Source organism: Euleptes europaea, chromosome 18, assembly GCF_029931775.1.
Source record: "Euleptes europaea isolate rEulEur1 chromosome 18, rEulEur1.hap1, whole genome shotgun sequence".
Classification (NCBI taxonomy): domain Eukaryota; kingdom Metazoa; phylum Chordata; class Lepidosauria; order Squamata; family Sphaerodactylidae; genus Euleptes; species Euleptes europaea.
Genome location: NC_079329.1, coordinates 37,541,162 through 37,561,223, shown reverse-complemented (window position 1 = coordinate 37,561,223; position 20,062 = coordinate 37,541,162). Strand labels below are relative to the sequence as shown.

General features: G+C 44.8%; 1 protein-coding gene across 2 annotated transcripts in view; it reads right to left on the bottom strand.

The window, feature by feature from the left end:
- Nucleotides 1-20,062, bottom strand: part of GPATCH8 (G-patch domain containing 8) — a 105,937-nt gene that overhangs the window by 12,401 nt on the left and 73,474 nt on the right. For both annotated transcript variants that reach the window (XM_056863497.1, XM_056863498.1), the window contains exon 6: nucleotides 14,168-14,311. In XM_056863497.1, coding sequence (XP_056719475.1) covers nucleotides 14,168-14,311 — 144 coding nt within the window. The remainder of the gene's footprint in view (nucleotides 1-14,167; nucleotides 14,312-20,062) is intronic.

Genomic DNA, 20,062 nt, shown 5'->3' with positions numbered 1-20,062 from the left:
TCCCCAGAATGGCACAGCCCAGCCCCCCCAAAAAAGGAAACATTTGAAATCACAAAATAGTTATTGACAAATTATCTAGTTCAGCCCCTCCTCTTGAAGCAGCAGGATGTTTTGGAGGTCGTTCATTCATAGGGTCGCCATAAGTCAGAAGTGACTTGACAACACATAGCACTCACAAAACTGCCTTATACTGCGGACCAGTAGCCATATTCCTTAAACAATAGAGTGGTCACACTGGCATTATTTCCCCCTACTAGCAACTCGCAAGCCAAAACAGCCCAATAAAAGCCAGTCTTTTTTACGACTGCGAAGTCATAACCACCCATGGGGCAGTATCTTGTGCTCCTATTGCTTCTGGTGTCTTTAAGCATCCTAGTTCTCACCACTAAACTTCCTGACAATATTATCTATGTGCACCTGCAGAGGATGCAGCATTAACAAGAGGAGACAGAGCCTTAGCAGGCTGATATGGCTCATCTGAGGAACAAATACAGGTAGTGGCCATCTGTATTTGGTCCTGGGGAGAGTACCCAAGCAGTATTTTGTTACTCTATCAGTGTTAATGTTAAGGAGTACCTGAGGTTTATAGGCACACACATTCTTGAAACAGGTACATCTTGTATAGTAGCAAGGATAAATACCAGCCAAAAAACCAGGCTATCCAAAAGGAAGGCATTCAGAGAACTGGAAAAATGAAGGATACAAGAGAGAATTCCAGGAGCACAAATGCTACTTTAACTATTTCACTGTGGCACCATTGACCAGCGTGGTGTAGTGGTTAAGAGTGGTGGTTTGGAACGGTGGACTCTGATCTGGAGAACCGGGTTTGATTCCCCACTCCTCCACATGAGCGCTGGACTTTAATCTGGTGAACTGGATTTGTTCCCCGCTCCTACACATGAAGCCAGCTGGGTGACCTTGGGCTAGTCACACTCTCTCAGCCCCACCTACCTCACAGGGTGTCTGTTGTGGAGGAGAGGTTATTGTAAGCCGGTTTGATTCTCTCTTAAGTGATAGAGAAAGTCAGAGTATAAAAACCAACTCTTCTTCTTCTTGCTATCTGTATGGCATATTTGTATACCAACTAATACTGATCCAATTAAAAGCAAGATAAAGAAAAAGGCAGTTCCTTAAACAACCTACCAAAAAACTGCAGCAGCACAAACGGGGGGGGGGGGGGGAAGGGGACACACACACTACCAATTAACAATGAAAAATGTATGAAAAACCTATTTTGAAACACACGCTGTTAACACGAGGCATTCCTTGAGAACTAGAATTACAGAACACCCCAGTAAGCTGAATAAGAAGTCTTTAGCCCACTTATACCAGATTTTTTTTGAAATGAATAATTGTTTTAAGAGTTTTTTTGTTAAATAGGCATGAGTCAGCAGCTGTGACCTTGCACTAAGTGCACCTGTTAGACAGAAACTGGTATCTTCAGCTCATTTGATTGTAATTCTGTGGCGTTCTAGCTTATTTACTTTTGTGAATTCGATATGGATTAAAAACAAGCCAGTGCTGTCCCACTGATTATATCATCGTTTTGTATATCATAAGGTAATTATTGTAATTTTTTTAGTGGTACGAAGGGTAGTTTACTGGCAAGTATTTAATTGTTTCAGGTGGCTTCACAGTAGAAAAAAAGAAGCACACTTGATAACTGAAGAGATGAATAACATTTATTTATCTGAAATATCCTGCTAGAAATCGTAATATATGTTATTCATACGGCTTTTCGCCTTTTTGATTTGTGGCTCACTTTTCAACGATGGCATTCAGTTCTTCTTGTGTAACTTTCTTTTCTTTTTTTTTTTGAAATTTTATTGGTTTTTATAATATAAATTTTCCATGTTAACAAACAACAATATACTTAGTATTAAAAACTAAATCATAGATAATGTTGTTATAATTGTTTAAGTGCTAAATAAAAATAAAAAATAAAGGAAAATTTATTGACTTCCCCATCACCTCCGTCCGCCTCTTAATAAAGTATTCTATCCCATCGTGATATGGTCTGATCTTAATTATTCTTATATCTCAATTAGATTTCAATCACATTATACTATCAATATAATTGATTACGTTTCTTTATGTTAACAATGTCATCTAGATCAGATTAAAAGGTACTTTTCCATTTTCCCCAGTCCTAGTTCATATTCACAATATTTCATCCAAGCCTCCCATTCCTCCATAAATTGAACATTGTCTTTTTGATTTGAAATATCTGTAAGTTTTGCCATTTCCACCAGTTCAAACATTTTCATAGTCCAGTCTTTTTCCCCAGGAGTGTCTGCCCCTTTCCATTTTGCTGCATAAAGCAGTCTTGCAGCCTTCTTGTGTAACTTTCTTACTCATGTTTTTGTGCGAGTAGCCATTGGATTTTCTTCTTCCTGATGTATACATTTCTTCTATGCAACTGTATAACACTGGGTAGCTTCCGCCCCCTTTTATGCCAATCAAAAGCAACCCATTTTTCATTTCTAGAAGTACCCGCAAAGGAGCAATTAGTCCAGTGACCAGACTATGGGACAAGCACGAAACATGAGAGGGGGAAACTATGGCTGAGCAACTGCTACAAAGCAGGTCTTCAGCTCTAGTTTCAAAGTATATCAATACTAGGTTCTATGTTTAGCCTGAAGAGAAGACTGAGAAGGGATATGATAACCATCTTCAAGTACTTGAAGAGCTGTCATATAGAGGATGGTGCCGAGTTGTTTTCTGTTGCCCTAGACCAGGGGTCTCAAAACTGCGGCTCCAGAGCCGCATGCGGCTCTTTGGCCCGTTGAGTGCGGCTCTCCGAACTTGGTTCGGAGCCCCTGCTCTTACGCCCACTCGTGCCGGCAGCCGGGCTGTGGAGCCAGCGCGCCTGAGAAAGAGAGAGAGAGCGGGCGTGCTGTCTCCCCCCCCCCCGCCATGGAGAATGGCCGGGTCCCCCTTCCCCTCAATGGTTGGGAGGCTAAAGCCTCCCCTCCCCTCTAGCAGCGCGATTGCTGGGCGGGCAGCTCAGCGGTTCCTGGCCCCCCCCCCCCGCCTATCCGCTGTTGGGCGGGGCGGGCTTCCTTTGGTAGACCTGGCCTCCGGCTGAGTCCCATTGGGAGGCCATGTCTACCCACTGGCTTTCTTGGCGGTAGACCTGGACTCCGAGGAGGGGAAAAAAGTCCCCCTTCAGAGTCCAGGTCTACCAACTGGCGTCTAAGGGCCTCCGGAGGCCAGGTCTACTGCCAAGAAAGCCAATGGGTAGACCTGGCCTCCCAATGGGACTCAGCCGGAGGCTAGGTCTACCAATAGGCTTTTATGGCGGTAGACCAGGCCTCCAGACGAGGACTCCGGACGGGGAGGGGGAAATGGCAGGGACTTACAATTTAATTTTTATCAATAAATAAGATCACTATTAAGTATGATATCAAGTTTTATTCAGTGTACCTATAGTTTAATTAAGACTTAAAACTTTAATTAAAGTTTATTAAGTTAATAAACAGTGTACCTACCTATATAGTTTAAGTTTAAGAAATTTGGCTCTCAAAAGAAATCTCAATCGTCGTACTGTTGATATTTGGCTCTTTTGACTAATGAATTTGCCGATCCCTGCCCTAGACTGAGGGTCGGACCAGAACCCACGGGTTGAAATTAAATTAAAAGAGTTTCCGTCCAGACATTAGGAAGAATTTTCTAACAGTTAGAGCGGTTCCTCAGTGGAACAGACTTCCTCAGGAGGTGGTGAGCTCGCCTTCCCTGGAGGTTTTAAGAGGAGGTTAGATGGCCATCTGTCAGCAGTGCTGATTCTGTGACCTTAGGCAGATGATGAGAGGGAAGGCATCTTGGCCATCTTCTGGTCACTGGGTGTGTGTCTGGGGGGGGGGGGGAGGTAGTTGTGAGTTGCCTGCATTGTGCAGGGGGCTGGACTAGATGAGCCTGGTGGTCCCTTCCAACTCTATGATTCTATGATTCTATCCGCTCAGAAGTCTCCTGCATGTGTGCAACTAAAATGAATAATGAGGTATTGGCAAAAGAGGCCAATGGTGGGCCTGCATGGTTTCACTTGGAGGGTGAATGGATGGAGATTCAAGAATCCCAGAGCGGGAGTGCTTCTCACTGTCCATAGTGCCCACACTCTTACCTAACAAGATCTTTCAAACAGCCCTGAACAAAACTTACTTTCATATGAACTCCTTTTCCTTTCCTCCCCGAGGCTGCAGTTATACTGCAGACAAGCCTACACGGGGTCAACAACTAATCAAAACACCTGTAATTAATTGATCTCCAGCTAGCTCAGCAGTCCTCTCAAGGCCAGCTTAACTGGTTAATAATAACCAAGGTCACTGCAACACATTCCAAAAGGGGATTTGCTCGGATGCTTGAGCACGCTTCCCTAAAAGATCAAGTACTGCTAGCCCAAAACTGAATATTAAAGAAGGTATACATAGCCTCAGGTATACTTTTGCTCTGAATGCTGGGGCTGGATTTAACTCAAAAGTGGGATTGTAATTGTTCACCTTTTAATAGGCCTAACAGAGCTCCCTTGTATGTGTTTCCCTGCTATTAGTTTGGCAGGCAGGTTGTTAAGACACCCAGCACATACAACGTTTCTTGTAAAAATCTTTGGGTCAGCTGCTGATCCAGGTGAAAACATCAAGACACCGGTGGGCAGTGGGCAAAAGCAGGCATCCTCAGGGAAGACGAGATCAGAGCAACCTAAGGATTTCTCGGGAGCTCTCTAAATTCACTGCACTCTCAGGCAGAAGCAGGAAAAAGACTGATGGGTAGACTCCTCCTCCCCAGGAGATGGAAAGTGCAATCAATTCCCTTTCTCCAGGGATTGTGGGAAAAGAACCTCAAAACATATCAGAGTGTCCTCCTCCCACATAAAAGACACCTAGTCTGTGAACTCTAAATTCTAAACATTCAATTTAGATTCAGACAGGATGCACGTTAATTGTAAATACAGACACAAAGCCAGCCTTGCTGACGAAGTAGTACAAACAAGTTGCCTGTCCGTTCATAACTATTTTCCTCATATGACAGCCTAAACATGGACCCAGTCAGGATGCTTGCTTGAAAGGACCAATGCACTTGCTCCGGGCAGATGGCAAGCTGTTTGGTTGCACAACGAACATGGATTTCATTCGCCATTTTAGGGGCCCAGTTATTCAGGCTCTGAGATGCTGCAACTTCAGCACAAGTCCCCTTCCCAAACATTTTAATGCTACTGGCAGATTTAACAAAATCACAGACAAGACGTTATTATGAATACAGGCCTAAAGTTCTGAACACATCCTTATGCCATCTAGCTGATTTACCTAAAGGGATATATGTATTGCGCACATCCAGCAGTCACCACATGAGAAATGGCATGCAACCCCAAACTTGCTCCTATAACTGAGGAAGTATGGCAGAATAACAATATGCAATTTAATATCCAAATTAAAAATATATAAGCAAAAATACGGTACAATTATTTAGACTTTAGATTTCAATAATTTTTAAGAAGATTATTTTCTGCAATTATTGGAAACTTAGTAGATTACTTAAACTAGGGTTATCAATGGTTCTTGTAGGTTATCCGGGCTGTGTAACCGTGGTCCAAGACCACGGTTACACAGCCCGGATAACCTACAAGAACCAATGAACTCTGACCGTGAAAGCCTTCGACAATATTTAGGGTTATCAAACTCAGATAAATGTTGGAGATGTAATCAGGCAAAAGGAGAGTTTCGGAGAGTTGTCACAGGACATTATGGCATTAACACATGGCCAGAGAGTCATTGGTTCATCCCTCTCATGTCGCGCACTTTTTAAATCCGCAAGCCAAAAACTGAACGCATGTGAGGGACCTGAGTAGCTGCTGCTGCCTCTCTCTGCCCCTCCACCTTGCCTTTCTTCTGAGGCCGTTCCCTCTCCCATGTGGGATGGGCGTGGTAGGAGTGGCTGGAAAACAGTTCAAAGGGTTTCTCACACTCCCAGCTTTCTTTTTCTTATCATTTTTCATTCCTCTCACTCCCCCCCTCTTTCATTTCCCTCCTCTGAAGAATTATTAATAGCCATTTAGCTTTTGCGTACATTTCTTCACCTGTTGTTTTCTGTTGTATTTTATATTTTCTGTTATGTGTTCCACGTTCCTCGTTTTATGTTTCAGAATTATTACTTTTCTAATTAGTTCAACCAGTTTTGTGCTGGCTTATAGTAATGAACGACACTTGGCTAGCATATTATTTGACATAATTCAAATTTATTTACAGTCAAAGACCAGCAGAATCTGATATTGACTTAATTATCAATTAGCTACTCAGCTAGTCTGCCTCTGCCTGCTAGTCATTTAGTTACTTGGTTTAGGGGACGGGAGTAATTTTTAGATACCTGGTTGTTTTATAGCAGAGCTTTTTTTGCATTTTAATCAGCTGCTGGATTCCTTTTTACCTTATTATGACCAGGGAGGAAAAATAGTCCCTCTGATTTTTGTAGGCTTCCAGCCAAAAAACAAAACTGGATACCTTTTTTGACTATAATATTAAAACTAGTAAACATTTTTCACCTTTAAATGATAACTTTTTTTTTCTCAGAGAAAAATGAATTACAAGCTAATTCTTCAGTTCTGCTTCTTACTCGTACTCCTACATTTGCCTAAACATATTTCCATGTTGCCCTTTCCTGACCTACTCACTGAGGAAAAAGATTTATCCCCTGAGAAGGACCCTCTTCAGCATCTAGCCTTACAGGCTTTTCTAACTGCTGAGACTCCAGGAAGGATATATGATAAAATGAACGCCTTGTATCAAGCCCTTTCCATCAAGTTATTTTGGGGTGTGTGTGAGCTCTAGTCCCATGATAATCCCATAAACAGACATCAGCAGACAAACAGCCCAAAGAGAGATAATTTATTGGAAAATCCACAGGTTAACAGAACTAAAAGTCAAATGGATACTAATGAAAACTATGGGAACGGTACAGGGCATATATGGATGAGCCAAGGGCAAATCGGGGTAGATCTGGATGCCATGGCAACCCCCCTCCCAGGAGCTGTCAGGGCGCTAGAAGACTTCCCACGAAGGGCAGTCTAAACTGTTCACTGTTTACAGGATACAGAGCTGGCCAAGGCCAGCACCTGGAGAAACCACAACATTCCTTTCTCAGACCAAGCCTGACAGGGGGTCATATTCTATCCCAGGTTTTGTCTGGAACCTATACCTGCACTCAGAACGATTCATGAAGACGCTATAAAATACCAGCTAAGAAGCCTACAGGAACCTCTCTGATGCTAGAACCTTGTAAAATATCACTGCTCGTACGCCCCTTTTGAGGAAGAATTATTAACTGGAGAGGGAAATAGTGCATTAAGGAGCATTTAGCTTATCTCCTTGATTGTTCTCCCAAAGATGTCGATCTGGAAACTTTTTGAGGTCCCTCCTGGCCTTATTAGAGAAAACTGGCTTACTCTTACATTTTATTCCCCCCATAGTCCTACTTTGATTATTACCAAACAGGGGTAGTTTGCTTTGCATGGAATTATCCCTAAAAGATATTTTCGTTCTTCTGCACCAATACCACTTCTTCCCATGATACCCTACTTTAAGAAACTTGCGGCAAATTTACTACAACCAACTAAGGGGAATAAAACTACACGACCTTTAATTGATCTATCTCCAGGAAGAAAAGACTCGTGGCCAAGCCTGATCTCAACAATTACGAATTTACAGTACTCCTGAATAATAAGGAACTGCTTGAGACCCTAAAAAGCTCATCCACACTTTCAAATTTATTAAATGACATTGGAGAGGGCAGACACCAACCTACTGCAGTCCTTTTGTGTCTTGTCAAAAGGGGAACTGATTAATGTCATTGACAAGTTAGAGAATCTTACATTTTTTTAACCTAGGCAAGCAATGCTATAGGAAGTTCAGTGCACCACATTCCTCCAGAGAAGAATTCTAACAATGAATTGTTAAAACTGGAAATCTAGCCACAATCTAATCCTATGAGGGAGACTAACTCCTGCCCAGCTAAAAATTCCTGTGAAATACCTCTACATAAGTTTTGTAGGGAAACACAGTGGGAATCCATCCCATTCCCCTGGACCCTACTATTACAATCCATTCTGTTAACCCCAGTGTTGATTGAATTATCCGGTCCTTGGCTTAACTACCTCCTTCCACAAGAACGTTAAGCTGGAATGTAGCAGGTTGGTGTTTCAATGTTACCTGTGAGGACACCAGGCCATTTTTATCCACATTTGATATTATATTTATCCAGGAAAGCTGGATAGTGGAGAAGATATATCTTCCTGGTTATTTTCCTGGGGTTTTTTCAGAGTGCATTAAAAGGCCTCTTTAGGCCGCCCCCGAGGGCTACCATGGTTAAGTTCTACAGCATTGCTCATCCATGATTCTGAAATGATTACGGCACAGTATTTTGTTTTAGTAGTTTAAGCTAACACTGGGGTGCCATTCTATAATTCTATTCACAGTATATATACCATCTTCAATTTCACATGGATCGAATGGTAACTGGGTTTTGCTGGATGAAATATTTAATAAAATCAAAAGCAATTTTCCAAACAGCTCATTTCTCATAGCGGGTGACTTGAATGCAAGAATGGGGCCAATGATAATCATTTACTTCAAAAACTGTATGGTCCTAATAATGAACATTTCCGTAGCCTCTGGGAGTTTTATCAATTATTGTAAGTTCTGGTAATAAATGTCAACAGCTTGAGGTTGGCCACTTTTGTTATACAAAATAATTTAGTAATCTTCAACGGCCATCACAGCATTGATCCAAGAGGGGATTATATCTTCTTGGGCTTCAAGTGAACTAGCGTTATTGATTATTTTATTGTCTCTCCTGATCTCAGCTCATTGGCTAGGTTCCTAGGAGTTTCAGGTTTTTAGGCAGTGATCATCTCCCTATTGTACTGCACATGAACATGCCTTATGTTCAATTCTCGGTAATCAGGCAAAACTCTATATTCCAGAAACAAAACTCCCTGTGTTGGATCTGCTGGAATGTCAACACTACTCGTCTGGCCCAAGATATGATGACCTCCCCAGAAGTGCTATCCTTAAGATCATTATTTGGGTCTGATGTAGCTAGGATTTGTCTCCCTAACCTGTATAGGCTACTGTCCCTCTTCAAGCCCTTGTACTCTAAAATTATGCTCGATAGTGCTTCCTTTGTAAGGTCTCTGGCCCCCAAGAATTAAAGTATATGGCTCGATAAGGAGTGCAGGCTTATCAAAAGACAAGAGCAATAATACCATTCTTGTTCTGCAGAAACTCCTCGATCTTAAGAGATACTAGTGAGACCTAATAAAGCATAAGAAGAAAGAAAACGTATGTACGAACTGGGGGTGCTTAATTTCAACCATAAAAACTAATGACAACTGGGCATTTTGGGGCAATGATCAATATGGGCACTAGAACACATGGCAGCATTCCCTTTTGTATTCAACCAGAAGTCTGGGAGTCATACTTTAAAAGCCTGTTTGCTATTCCTAGGGATCTTCCTACACCTGAGATATTTGAACCAGTTGCCTCTCTGCCAGACTGGCCTGAGATTATCCCTTCTCAAGCTGAAGGCTTGATCCATCACTTCTGCTCAGGGAAGGCCCAATTGATAAAAGGCTGCTGTGGCTCATGCAGTAACTTCATGCAGACCTTACAGCTCAGGTCCGCTGCGGTTACTGCAGCCAGCTGACTGAGCCATTTAACCTCGATGAAGGGGTTAGGCAGGGCTGCCTTTTGGCCCCATTTTTGTTCAACCTCTATATGAATGATCTTTCAACCTTCTTTAATGAGCTTTGTCATCCACCCCGTTTTTAACTTAAAAGTTGTCCCTATTATTCTTTATGGAATAGCCATGATAATTTCAGTTAATGAAAATATTGACCATCTTTTTATTCTTCTTGCAAATATTATTAAACATTCCTCGTTGCATTGCTAGTGTGGCTCTTCGTTCAGAACTGGACCAACATTCCCTTGAGGCTTGGTTACAAGCATTTAGATCGTTCTTCAAATCATATTTAAGCAGTAAAGAGCTATCTGGCACTGTTATAGGTCAATATGGTTTAAGACTGTCTTTGAGAAACTCCTGGCTCTCGGTGTTAAACCTGGACACTATCCAGGACCTGGGCCTTTATGCAGCATTTGCTTTGCTGAGAAATGTAAAATAACCACCAAAGCCCTGCCTTTAGAGCACACTGCACCTGTTCAACCCCTTCCCTCTTATATCTATCTATTGACTTCCCAAAGCCTTTTAAGAACATTCATTCTGGCCAGACTAAAAACAGATTCCTAGAGAGTTATGAGGGGAAGGTTCATACGTTTACCTTATTCAGAACAAATCTGCCGCTGTTTCTCAGATAAGATCAACACAATTGCACATATTCTTTTGGAGTGCCCTTTGTATGCTAATCTCAAGAGGCGTTATATTTCACGGTGTTTGCAAGTTCATTCTGATATATATTCTTATGACCTAGTCATGCATCTACTCACTGACAGGGATCCAAAAAGAATTCTAGCAACTGCAAAAAAAACTCTATACTCCTTTTGTTTATTGCAGTGGTTCTCAACCTTTTTCCAACCAAGGCCCCCTTCTGACCTTGTTTCCTTTCTGTGGCCCCTCTTTCCTACCGGTCGAAAGGTAGCTATTTAAATGTGTTGTTTGTAAATAGCCAAGGAACAAAGAAGCATAAACAGCCACACAAAATGCACACAGCAATTTTAACCTGTGGCCCCCTTGGAATATCCTGAGGGGGGCCCGGGGGCCATATGGCCCCAGGTTGAGAACCACTGCTCTAGATGCACATTCTCAGAACTCTACATGGGGGCTTATTGCTGAGTTTTAATAATCTGGATGGGGAAAATGTGCATCCAGAGAGCAGCAAATCCAAGGCAAAACCTCCCGTGCATCAATGGCCAATGAGTACTTTTAATATGGGGGGGGGGGAGGAAAAGGACTGCTATTATATATCAATCAATCAATCAATCATCACCTTTATTGGCATAAAAAGGAATAATGAAAATACTACTAGCTGCACCGGCGGCAATGCCAAGCCAGCAGGGGGACCGGGAGAGCCCCCGGCGGTCTGGCGGGAGAGGTGTCGGGCAGGGGTCTGGGCCCACCGGTGCCTGGGAGTTCGCCGGGGTGGATCCAGCTCCGGGTCACCCACAAGCGACGGGCTGGAGGTTTGCAAGCAGCCCTCCCCCCCTCCCGCCATCAGCCCTGCCAAGTCGGGAGGCTTTTGCTTTCGCTGCTGCAGGCGTGCAAGCCTGGGGCCAGCTGAATGCATGCGTGCGTGCAGCCTCCCCGGTCTCAGGTCCCTTGCAAAAAAGGAAAGCAAAGTCCCGGGCTTCCCTCCGCGCCCTGCAGCACTCAGCAACAGGGTGCAACGGGACCCAGCCCGCTGCGGGCTCTGCGGTGGGGCTTGCAAGAGGGCAGCTGCACGAGGCGGCAGGTGCAAAAGCAGCGGAGCCTGCAAACCAGCACCACCACCCCCCGGGCAGGGGGTGGTGGCCGGCACATGCCCCGCCGGGGCAAGGAGCCGCAGCGGCCTCGCCCCTCCCCTCCCCTCCAGCTCGGAGCCGACGAGGCCAGGGCGGCCGGCGGGGGCCCCACTAACGTCTCGGAAGCGGTTCCAGTGCTTGATCTGGCCGCTGTACTGGGCGATGGACGACAGCCACTACTCGTCCTCCATGAAATTGCCCAGGCTCTCGCCCTCCTTCCCCGCCCGGCCGTCCCCTTCGGCCCACGCCGGGGCCAGCAGCGGCGGCGGCACCAGCAGCCCGCCCGCCCACAAACGAAAGGCGGCGCACAGCAGCGCCTCCCGCCCCAAACGCCGCCCCGGAACCTGCGCCGGGAGCTCGTCTTCGAGTCGCGGCCCTTTGTGCAGAGGGGCTCCCGAAGCTCGTATGTGGGCGTATCTGCATGTGGGCGGACCCGCCTGGAGACGGATAGAGGAGCGGTGTCTCGGTTCCTAAGACCATCGGAAATATGTGTTTTCCAATGGTCTTAGCCGACCCGTGAAAGGGTCGTTCGACCCCCAAAGGGGTCGTGACCCACAGGTTGAGAACCGCTGGTCTATTGGGTGATAAGTGATTAACAACAACTATGCACTGCTCAAGATAAATGTATCATAGAACTTTTATTGGAGGAGAGGAGAGGAAACCAACCAAAAGCAAATTTGACACATATGTTGTGGGTATATATATCTGATTATCATGCCATTTTAGTTCAAAATTATTTTTATGCTAAAATGTTTATTTGCAATTAATCCACATTGCAATACTGGGGTACATTCCTTCTTTCTGGAACTGCTCGATAAGACAAAGACTCTGGAGCCTACAAGCTTTGGTAAAGCTAAATAAGCAATTCCTCAAACATGGAAAGAAACAGCTGCACCACATATTGAAATATGGAGCGAAATAATGTTAGACCTTACAGTCTTTAATAGAAAAGAAACAAATGGGAATTATAACAACATTTGGTCAAAATGTGTGGATTTATTTGGATATTAACATGGGTGTGTGTTGGATTTTTTACAGTATGGAATTAGCTGAGTGCTTTGGGCCAAGCAGGATTTTTTGAGGATTTTCTCTAATTAGCTGCAAGAGTCCTTTTTCGCCTGCTTCTTACTGTACCAGGAGGCTAAAGTATATTTAAATAGACCTGATTTGAGTATAATAAGGTCTTAGCTGGGGTGGCAGGTACGAAGCTGCCAGTAGTACTGGCCAAGTTCAGAGCCAGGGTGAATTCCAAGTTTTGGTAGGCCACTTGCTGAAGCCAACTGGTACCAGAGTCAGGGGTCTTGATTTGAAAATCAATAAATCAATAAAAATTTATGTCGTTAATTAGGTTTTTTTTTTTACAAAAGTGTTAAAATGAAATTTTAAAAATGAGATGGGCAGGAAACTTGGGTAGCACCTTGAGGCACCTATTGATGAAGGGAGTTCGCCTAAGCCAGCCGCTGATAGACTGTACGGCCGGGGAGAGGTGCTGGGCAGCATTCATCTGAACCCCCAATGCTGTACTGCACAGGGAGATGCTGACTGAACTCTGTGCTGGAAATAAATATGGTGCTACTGAACTGTTTAAAAAAAAGAATGAAGGAGAGTGAGGGAAACTGTACAGTTATTTTAAAAAAACCTTCAGCTTGTTATTATTTTCAAAATATGTTTCTAGCTGATAGGTGTTCAGAGAGAGCAATAAGACTCAGAAACCACCCCAAACCAAACTTTCTGCTCTACAAGTCTTCATCTGTCACTTCCCATATTGGCAATCTCATTGTCTGCTATTCCTCATGTCCTTCCATTCCTTGTTTTTCATGTGTTTAAATGTAAAGCTGAAAGGTGAAAAATAAATGCATGGAAATATACAGTACTACAATTTCATTACAGGCTTACTTAAAGAGTATAAGGATTGAGACCTTCACCCTCACCATTTATCCACATGTTATTTTAAATGAAGCCTCAGTCCTGGGACTTATTTACAATGACAGATCTTGGAACATACAGCCTGTTAGTATGTGAGGAATTTGGCTCTCTCACCGCTACATCTCAGCTTCATCTTTTCAAAAAAGTATGGTTTCAAACAATGGTTTAGTCCCAATACAATAAAGGTGCATTGCAAAAGGAGCCTAGCCTGGAGCACTCTACCTGTTGAAAAGCCTGCTGATTTTTCAGATACTATCGAAAAGTCTTCAGTGTTCTCAGAATGAGCTCTCTTCCCATCCTGCCTGATCCAATTTTCCATGTAAATCCAAAGCTTTCCAACGGTTTCTTCTCTCATGTTTGAATTGTGGGAATCAACTGATTGAGGGCTTTTTTAACTGTGAGGCTGCGATACCTTCCAAACATTAAAACCCTTCTATTCCATTTTCTAGCTAGTTAACCCTCCATCCCCCACCCCCAAACTATAGGCATATGAAACACCTTCAAGTTAAAAATAAAAGCCAATCTCCTTGACATTCTGGACAAAAGCTTCTCACTTGATACTTGCATTCAGTGCAGTAGCTATCAGCATACAGTACTGGATCAAGTGGCTCCAAGATATTGTTGCTGGAAGCAAGGGGAGGGGGAGGGATAGATGAGGAAGGTAGATCAGACTGAAGAAAAGCCACTGTACGGAGAAAACCACACATCAGCTAAGGCGATGACACGTAAGGCTGCCTTTTTACCTGTTTATGGGCATGGTCATAGGAATTTATGTGGTTGTCAAACTCTTGATGCTTCTGGTACTGTTTATCGCAGAGTTCACAATAGAAGTTGGCTCGGAGGTCTTCGAGGGCCTTGGCAATTGCTTTTTCTTTATCCATGTAATCCTGCAGCAGCAAAAGGAGCCAAGTTCAGTAAACCTTCTAAAAACTTATTTTTTAAGGGGGGCAGCAAAGACTTTCATGCTTCTCCTTCTCTTTGAACCAGTCTACTTAGTGTTATTGCTGGTCTATCCCAGAGCTTATAGAACTCCAACAGCGGGTCAGGCACTAGACCAAAGTTTTCTGTGCCAGTTCAGAGGACTTGCCCAAGGAAGAGAGAAAGGGGCACAGCACATGTATCTGGGACTAACTAGAAACAAGGGTTGGGCTTAGAGGAAACTGATGGCAAGTGAGAAGCAAGAAAGGTACCTCTAGTGGGAAGGGCTTTCCTAAGAAGGCAGGGATTGAGGTAGGACTCAAAGGAAGAAGGCCAGCAAGGGAACAGAGAACAGAAAGCTCAACCAGGCAAAGAAAGAAGCGGACAGACCAAGGGCAAAATTGACCTCTAGAGTTGTGTGGTCTACTTCTGGTGCAGCATTTTTGTAACACAAGCACACACACACCATTATCTGCCAATGTGTTCTAAGTCTGAAAGATTCCCGTCCCTTGCAAAAATGGCATGTAGGATAATTATGTGACACCATAAAAACCTCACTAGGAGAGACTGCAAAATGGTGAGATGAAAGGAAGCACACAGCTAAAAGGTCTCCTTGGCCTCTATCACTGGACTAACCGTGCACTCGGGGATGGGTGGGAATGGGCTTAAGGAGCTGACTGACCCTTACACCAGTGTATCTCAGAGATATGCCGTTGTAACAGCCAGCTATGCCCGCACGGGACCCCAGCACCACTCTTGGGAGCTGGCGCATCAGCACAACTCAGGCGCAGGGCTCTGCGCTGGCGTCGTTGTGGATGGATCATGGGGCATGGCCAGAGTTAGTCCACTCCCTAATGCCTTTCAGCCCAGGAATCCCCTGAAAGACGTGCAAAGTTGCACCAAGAATAAAGGGACCCTAATCAGCTCAGGATGCCAACTAAGGGCACAACCAACTCCTCCCACCCCGTAGAGACTAAGCCCCCTTCCCAGCACCCAATCATGCCCCCCATCCCTTAAAGAACCCCAGGCAGAATGCCCCACAACTCATGAGGTAGGGTGTGCAGCACAGGACACTATCTGACAGCTCCCGACCATGCGGACTTAGAGCAAGTGCTAAGGCACCCTGGTGGCAGGAAAAGCACAGAGAGGGCACTTTACACCAAAGGGTGAACACTTTGCGTCAACACCCTAACAGGGAGAGCAAAGTCTACATACTGCGGCTGACCTCTCCCAGTTCTGTACCCAAACAGGTACCCCATCTTCAGAGGCAAGGCACAAAGGCATGCCTGCGCACTAACAGGTAAGCAGGGGTCCATTTCCCCAACCTCCTTCCCCCTTTTCCCTCGTCCATGGCTGGTAGGAGCGGCAGCAATGCTGCCTCCCGGACCCGAGCCTGCCAGTGTTGTAGTCCAGAGGGGGTGGCAGGAACCACAGATTCCCCCCACCACAGGTCCTGTGTACAAGGGGGTTTGGTGCACGGGATCTGGTCTAGGAGAGCTGCCAGGGGAGCGGGGGCAATCTCTTGGCTGTGCACTGGACTGACAGCTCAATTGTTTGCCAGGCTCCCCCTCAGACATGGCGCTATGGGGAGGGGTGAAGCCCCACTGTGCTGAGTGGAGTGGGTAACCACACAATCCTTGAACTAATTTCCTTGCAAGAGCAGACTGCCAAGAAGCAGCTGCCAAGGCAGAGTCATCTTTTGGTGCTGGTTTGGACATGTATGTCAGACAGATGAGAGTATTTTGGACAGTGGCAGCTTTAAGGGAAGGGAGGCTGGTTGCGACAGACATCCAACCTGTGGGCCCCAGAGTGCACTCCCTTTTGACCCCAGACGGGCCTCTATATGCCCATCAAGGTACACGTAGCACCTTGTTGCAGATGCACATGTGGCTGTTGCTTCTTTCTGCAGCTGAAGATCCAACAGGGCGAGCTCTGGCTCAGACCGCTATTCCACCAGCCCCACTGTGTCCTGGTTTCAAAAGGCAGCTTTGGTCTGTGGCCAACAATTATATACAGCCTGCTGCACTTCTTTGCCCACCGCTCCATTCAGGCTGCGCCCCAGGGGTGGAACACCCATTCCCCATGAGGTACACAGAGTGGATTCTGGTTCTCTTGGCCCCTTCCTCCCAAAGCCCTACAACAAAGTGTTGTCATTTGCTGCAGCTGTGACGTGTGTGTGTGCGCGAGTGCCAACTGAAGGTGGGTGGGGAGGCTGATGCATCAATCTGCCTGTGGACCAGATGCTTCTCAATCTGCAAGTAACCATTTCAAAGCTGCTTGTTCAGACCAAGGGGTCCCTATGCAGGGGGACCCTGAACAGCTTGCCCCTGAAAGATAGCACATGAAAAGAATGGATGGGCTGCAGGGTGCGGAGATCACACAATGATAAAGCAGCTGGGTTTACTGGCCCAGAGCCACACTGCAGCGGTGCAATTGCTGAGAATGCTGACGTGGTTATGGCCACTGATAGTCAAAACCAAAGATATTTTTCCTGCCAGCCTCCGTGTAACCAAGTCCTACATGGAGTGGACTAGTGGCACCACAGTTACGCCGCAGCTGTGGAACAGACACATCATAGGATTGCTCTGTAAGGGTCATGATGATTTGCACTGCCTCCATCTCAGCAAAGGAACAGCAGCCAGATGTTTAACTATTAATTTCTTTCCACTTTGTCCTTTTATTGTCAAACTGATCTCTCTCCTCTAGCTTTCCCCTCCCCTTGTCTCTATTGTCTTATAGACTGTAAGGGCAAGGCATGTGTGATATTTTCATTTATGTTCAGTGCCCGCCACCAGCTTGGTGTATTAAATTTTAATTGATGGGAGTTGCTTTGGGAGACCATTTTGTATTTAAAAAGCAGGCTAAAAATATAACCAAGAAAGACATGGGAGAATAAAAGTCAGCCTTCATGTGCTTTTTAAAAGGCAAGAATGAAGATAATTATAAACGTGAGGAAATTAAGTTTCATACTGTGTGGGTCACTGTAACAAAGAATGAGATTGCAGTAGATGGTGATCATCTTTCATGAGGATATTGAATTCAGACAAGATGGAGGTGATGCTGGTTAGGAAGGCACAGCCAATGTGCCTGACTTGGCCCTTCTGGATGAGGCAAAGCTATTCTTGACTGATCTATATTCATTGACCCTCCTTTGTTACTGAAGGAGAAAGTGGGGTTGGTAGCAAGATCTGCCTTTTATCACATTCATATCATTTGCAAACGTCTTGCCTACTATATCAGGTGCTGTGGAACACAGACAGGATAATGATGCTGCAGTCGTCTTGTTTGTGGGCTTCCTAGAGGCACCTGATTGGCCACTGTGTGAACAGACTGCTGGACTTGATGGGCCTTGGTCTGATCCAGCATGGCTTTTCTTATGTTCTTCTAGATCTTGCCATGTGGATCCAAGCATCTGTAGCTTTTCACATGGATTACTACAACTTTAATGAAAGAGGTATGATATGAGCCATTCCATGGGTGAGAATACTGGAAGGGAAAGCAACAAGTGAAGGGTGGCCTAAAACAAGAGCTCTTGCAAGCTCAAGCCATCGCTATTCCAACAAGACTGAAACTTGACAGGGGATCCAAGAAGCCAATGTGGATGAACAGAGAACTCCATGAGCTAAAGACGAAAAAGGAAATGTTCAAGAAATGGAGGGAAGGACATACCTCTACAGAAGAGTATCTGAGAGTTGCTAGGCACTGTCGGTCAGCCATCTGAGAGATCAAAGCACAGTGAGCTGAGGCTGGCCAGGGAGGCTCACAACAAGAAGAAAAGCTTCTTCAGATATGTGAGGAGCAAAAGCGAAGTAAAAGAGATAATAGGCCCACTGTTGGGTGAAAATGGAGAAACTCTAACAGAGGACAGAGAGAAAGTAGAAAGGCTCAATGTTTGTTATGCCTCAGTTTTTTCCCTGAAGAAGAGAACAATCTCATCTAGAGATGGTGGTGGGCAAGGAATGGCGTCCGGGCTGCTGGTTGACATGGTCAGAGAGGTTGTTGAGAAGCACCTGGGTGCACTGGATGAGTACAAATCCCCTGGGCCACATAGTGTGCACCTGAGAGTGCTAAAAAAACGTTACTGACAGCTTGCAGAGTCTTTGTCCATTATCTTCAAGACCTTTTGGAGGACGGGAGATGTACCACAAGACTGGAGGAGGGCAAATGTTATCCCAATCTTCAAAAAAGGGAGGAGGGATGACCCATTAAACTACAGGCCAATCATTCTGACTGCTGCCCCAAGGAAGATACTGGAACAGAATTTAAAGTGATCAATCTGCGAGCATCTGATGGACAACTTGGTGATCTAGGGAAGTCAGCACGGATTTGTCCCCATCAGGTCCTGCCAGACCAACCTTGTTTCCTTCTCTGATTGTGTGATGAGCTTACTGGATTGTGGGAACGCCATCGATACTGTTTACCTGGATTTCAGTAAAGCTTTTGACAGGGTTCCCCATGGTGTTCTGATGGGTAAACTGTAGGACCGTGGACTGGACTCTAGATAGTTAGGTGGATAGAAAACTGGTTGGAGAACTGCATCCAGAGTAGTTGTCAATGGCATTTCATCTGATTGTAGGGAGGTGTCCAGTGGGGTGCCACAAGGCTTGGTTCGGGGCTTGGTACTGTTCGATATTTTTATAAATTATCTGGATGAGGGGGTGGAGGGACTACTTATAAAATTTGCAGGTGACACCAAACTGGGAGGAGCAGCGAACACACCGGAAGACAGAGACAGAATTCAACGAGATCTGAACACACTAGAAAAGTGGGTGGATGTGAACAAGATGCAATTCAACAAGGATAAGTGAAGAGTTCTACATATGGGTAACAAAAATGAGAAGCATACATACTGAATGGGGGATACACTTCTGGGAAGCGGTATGTGTGAACCAGATCATGGGGTAAGGGTGGAGTGTAAGGTAAACATGAGTAGCCAGTGTGATGCAACAACAAAAAAGGCTAATACAGTCTTGGAGTGTTATCAACCAAGGCATAACATCCAAATCGCAAGATGTCATAGTCCTGCTGTACACCGCATTGGTCAGGCCACACCTGGTATACTGTGTGCAGTTCTGGAGGACTCATTTTGAAAAGGATGTGAACAGAATGGAGCAGATGCAGGACAGCTATGAGGATGATTATGGGCCTGGAGACCAAGCCCTACAAGGAAAGGCTGAGGGACTTGGGAATGTTCAATCTGGAGAAGAGGAGGTTGAGGGGGACATGATTGCTCTATGTAAGTATTTGAAAGGCTATCATTTAGAGGAGGGCAGGGAACTGTTCCTGTTAGCAGCAGAGGATAGGACTTGCAATAATGGGTATAAATTATGGGTGGAATGGTACCAGATGGATTTTAGGTTTGTTTTTTACAGTAAGTGGAAACGACTGCCTAGGTAGTGGGCTCCCCGACACTGGCAGTCTTCAAGTAGCAGCTGGACAAACACTTGTCAAGAATCCTGCATTAATCCTGCAGGGAATTCGACTAGATGGCCTCTATGGCCCCTTCTAACTATGATTCTAACTCATATCACAAGGGTTTATCTATGTTGAAGCCATCTTTGAAATGGGTGTAAAACATGGCTACTTGGCTAACAGGAGCTTTACACCATAAGTACATCTTCTCAATATTAAAGCAATCTCACTTATCTATGTGTTTCTGTATGCATATTAGCTGTTTTTAATTGTTTTAATGTGTTTTTATTGGTTTTATTGGTTTTAAA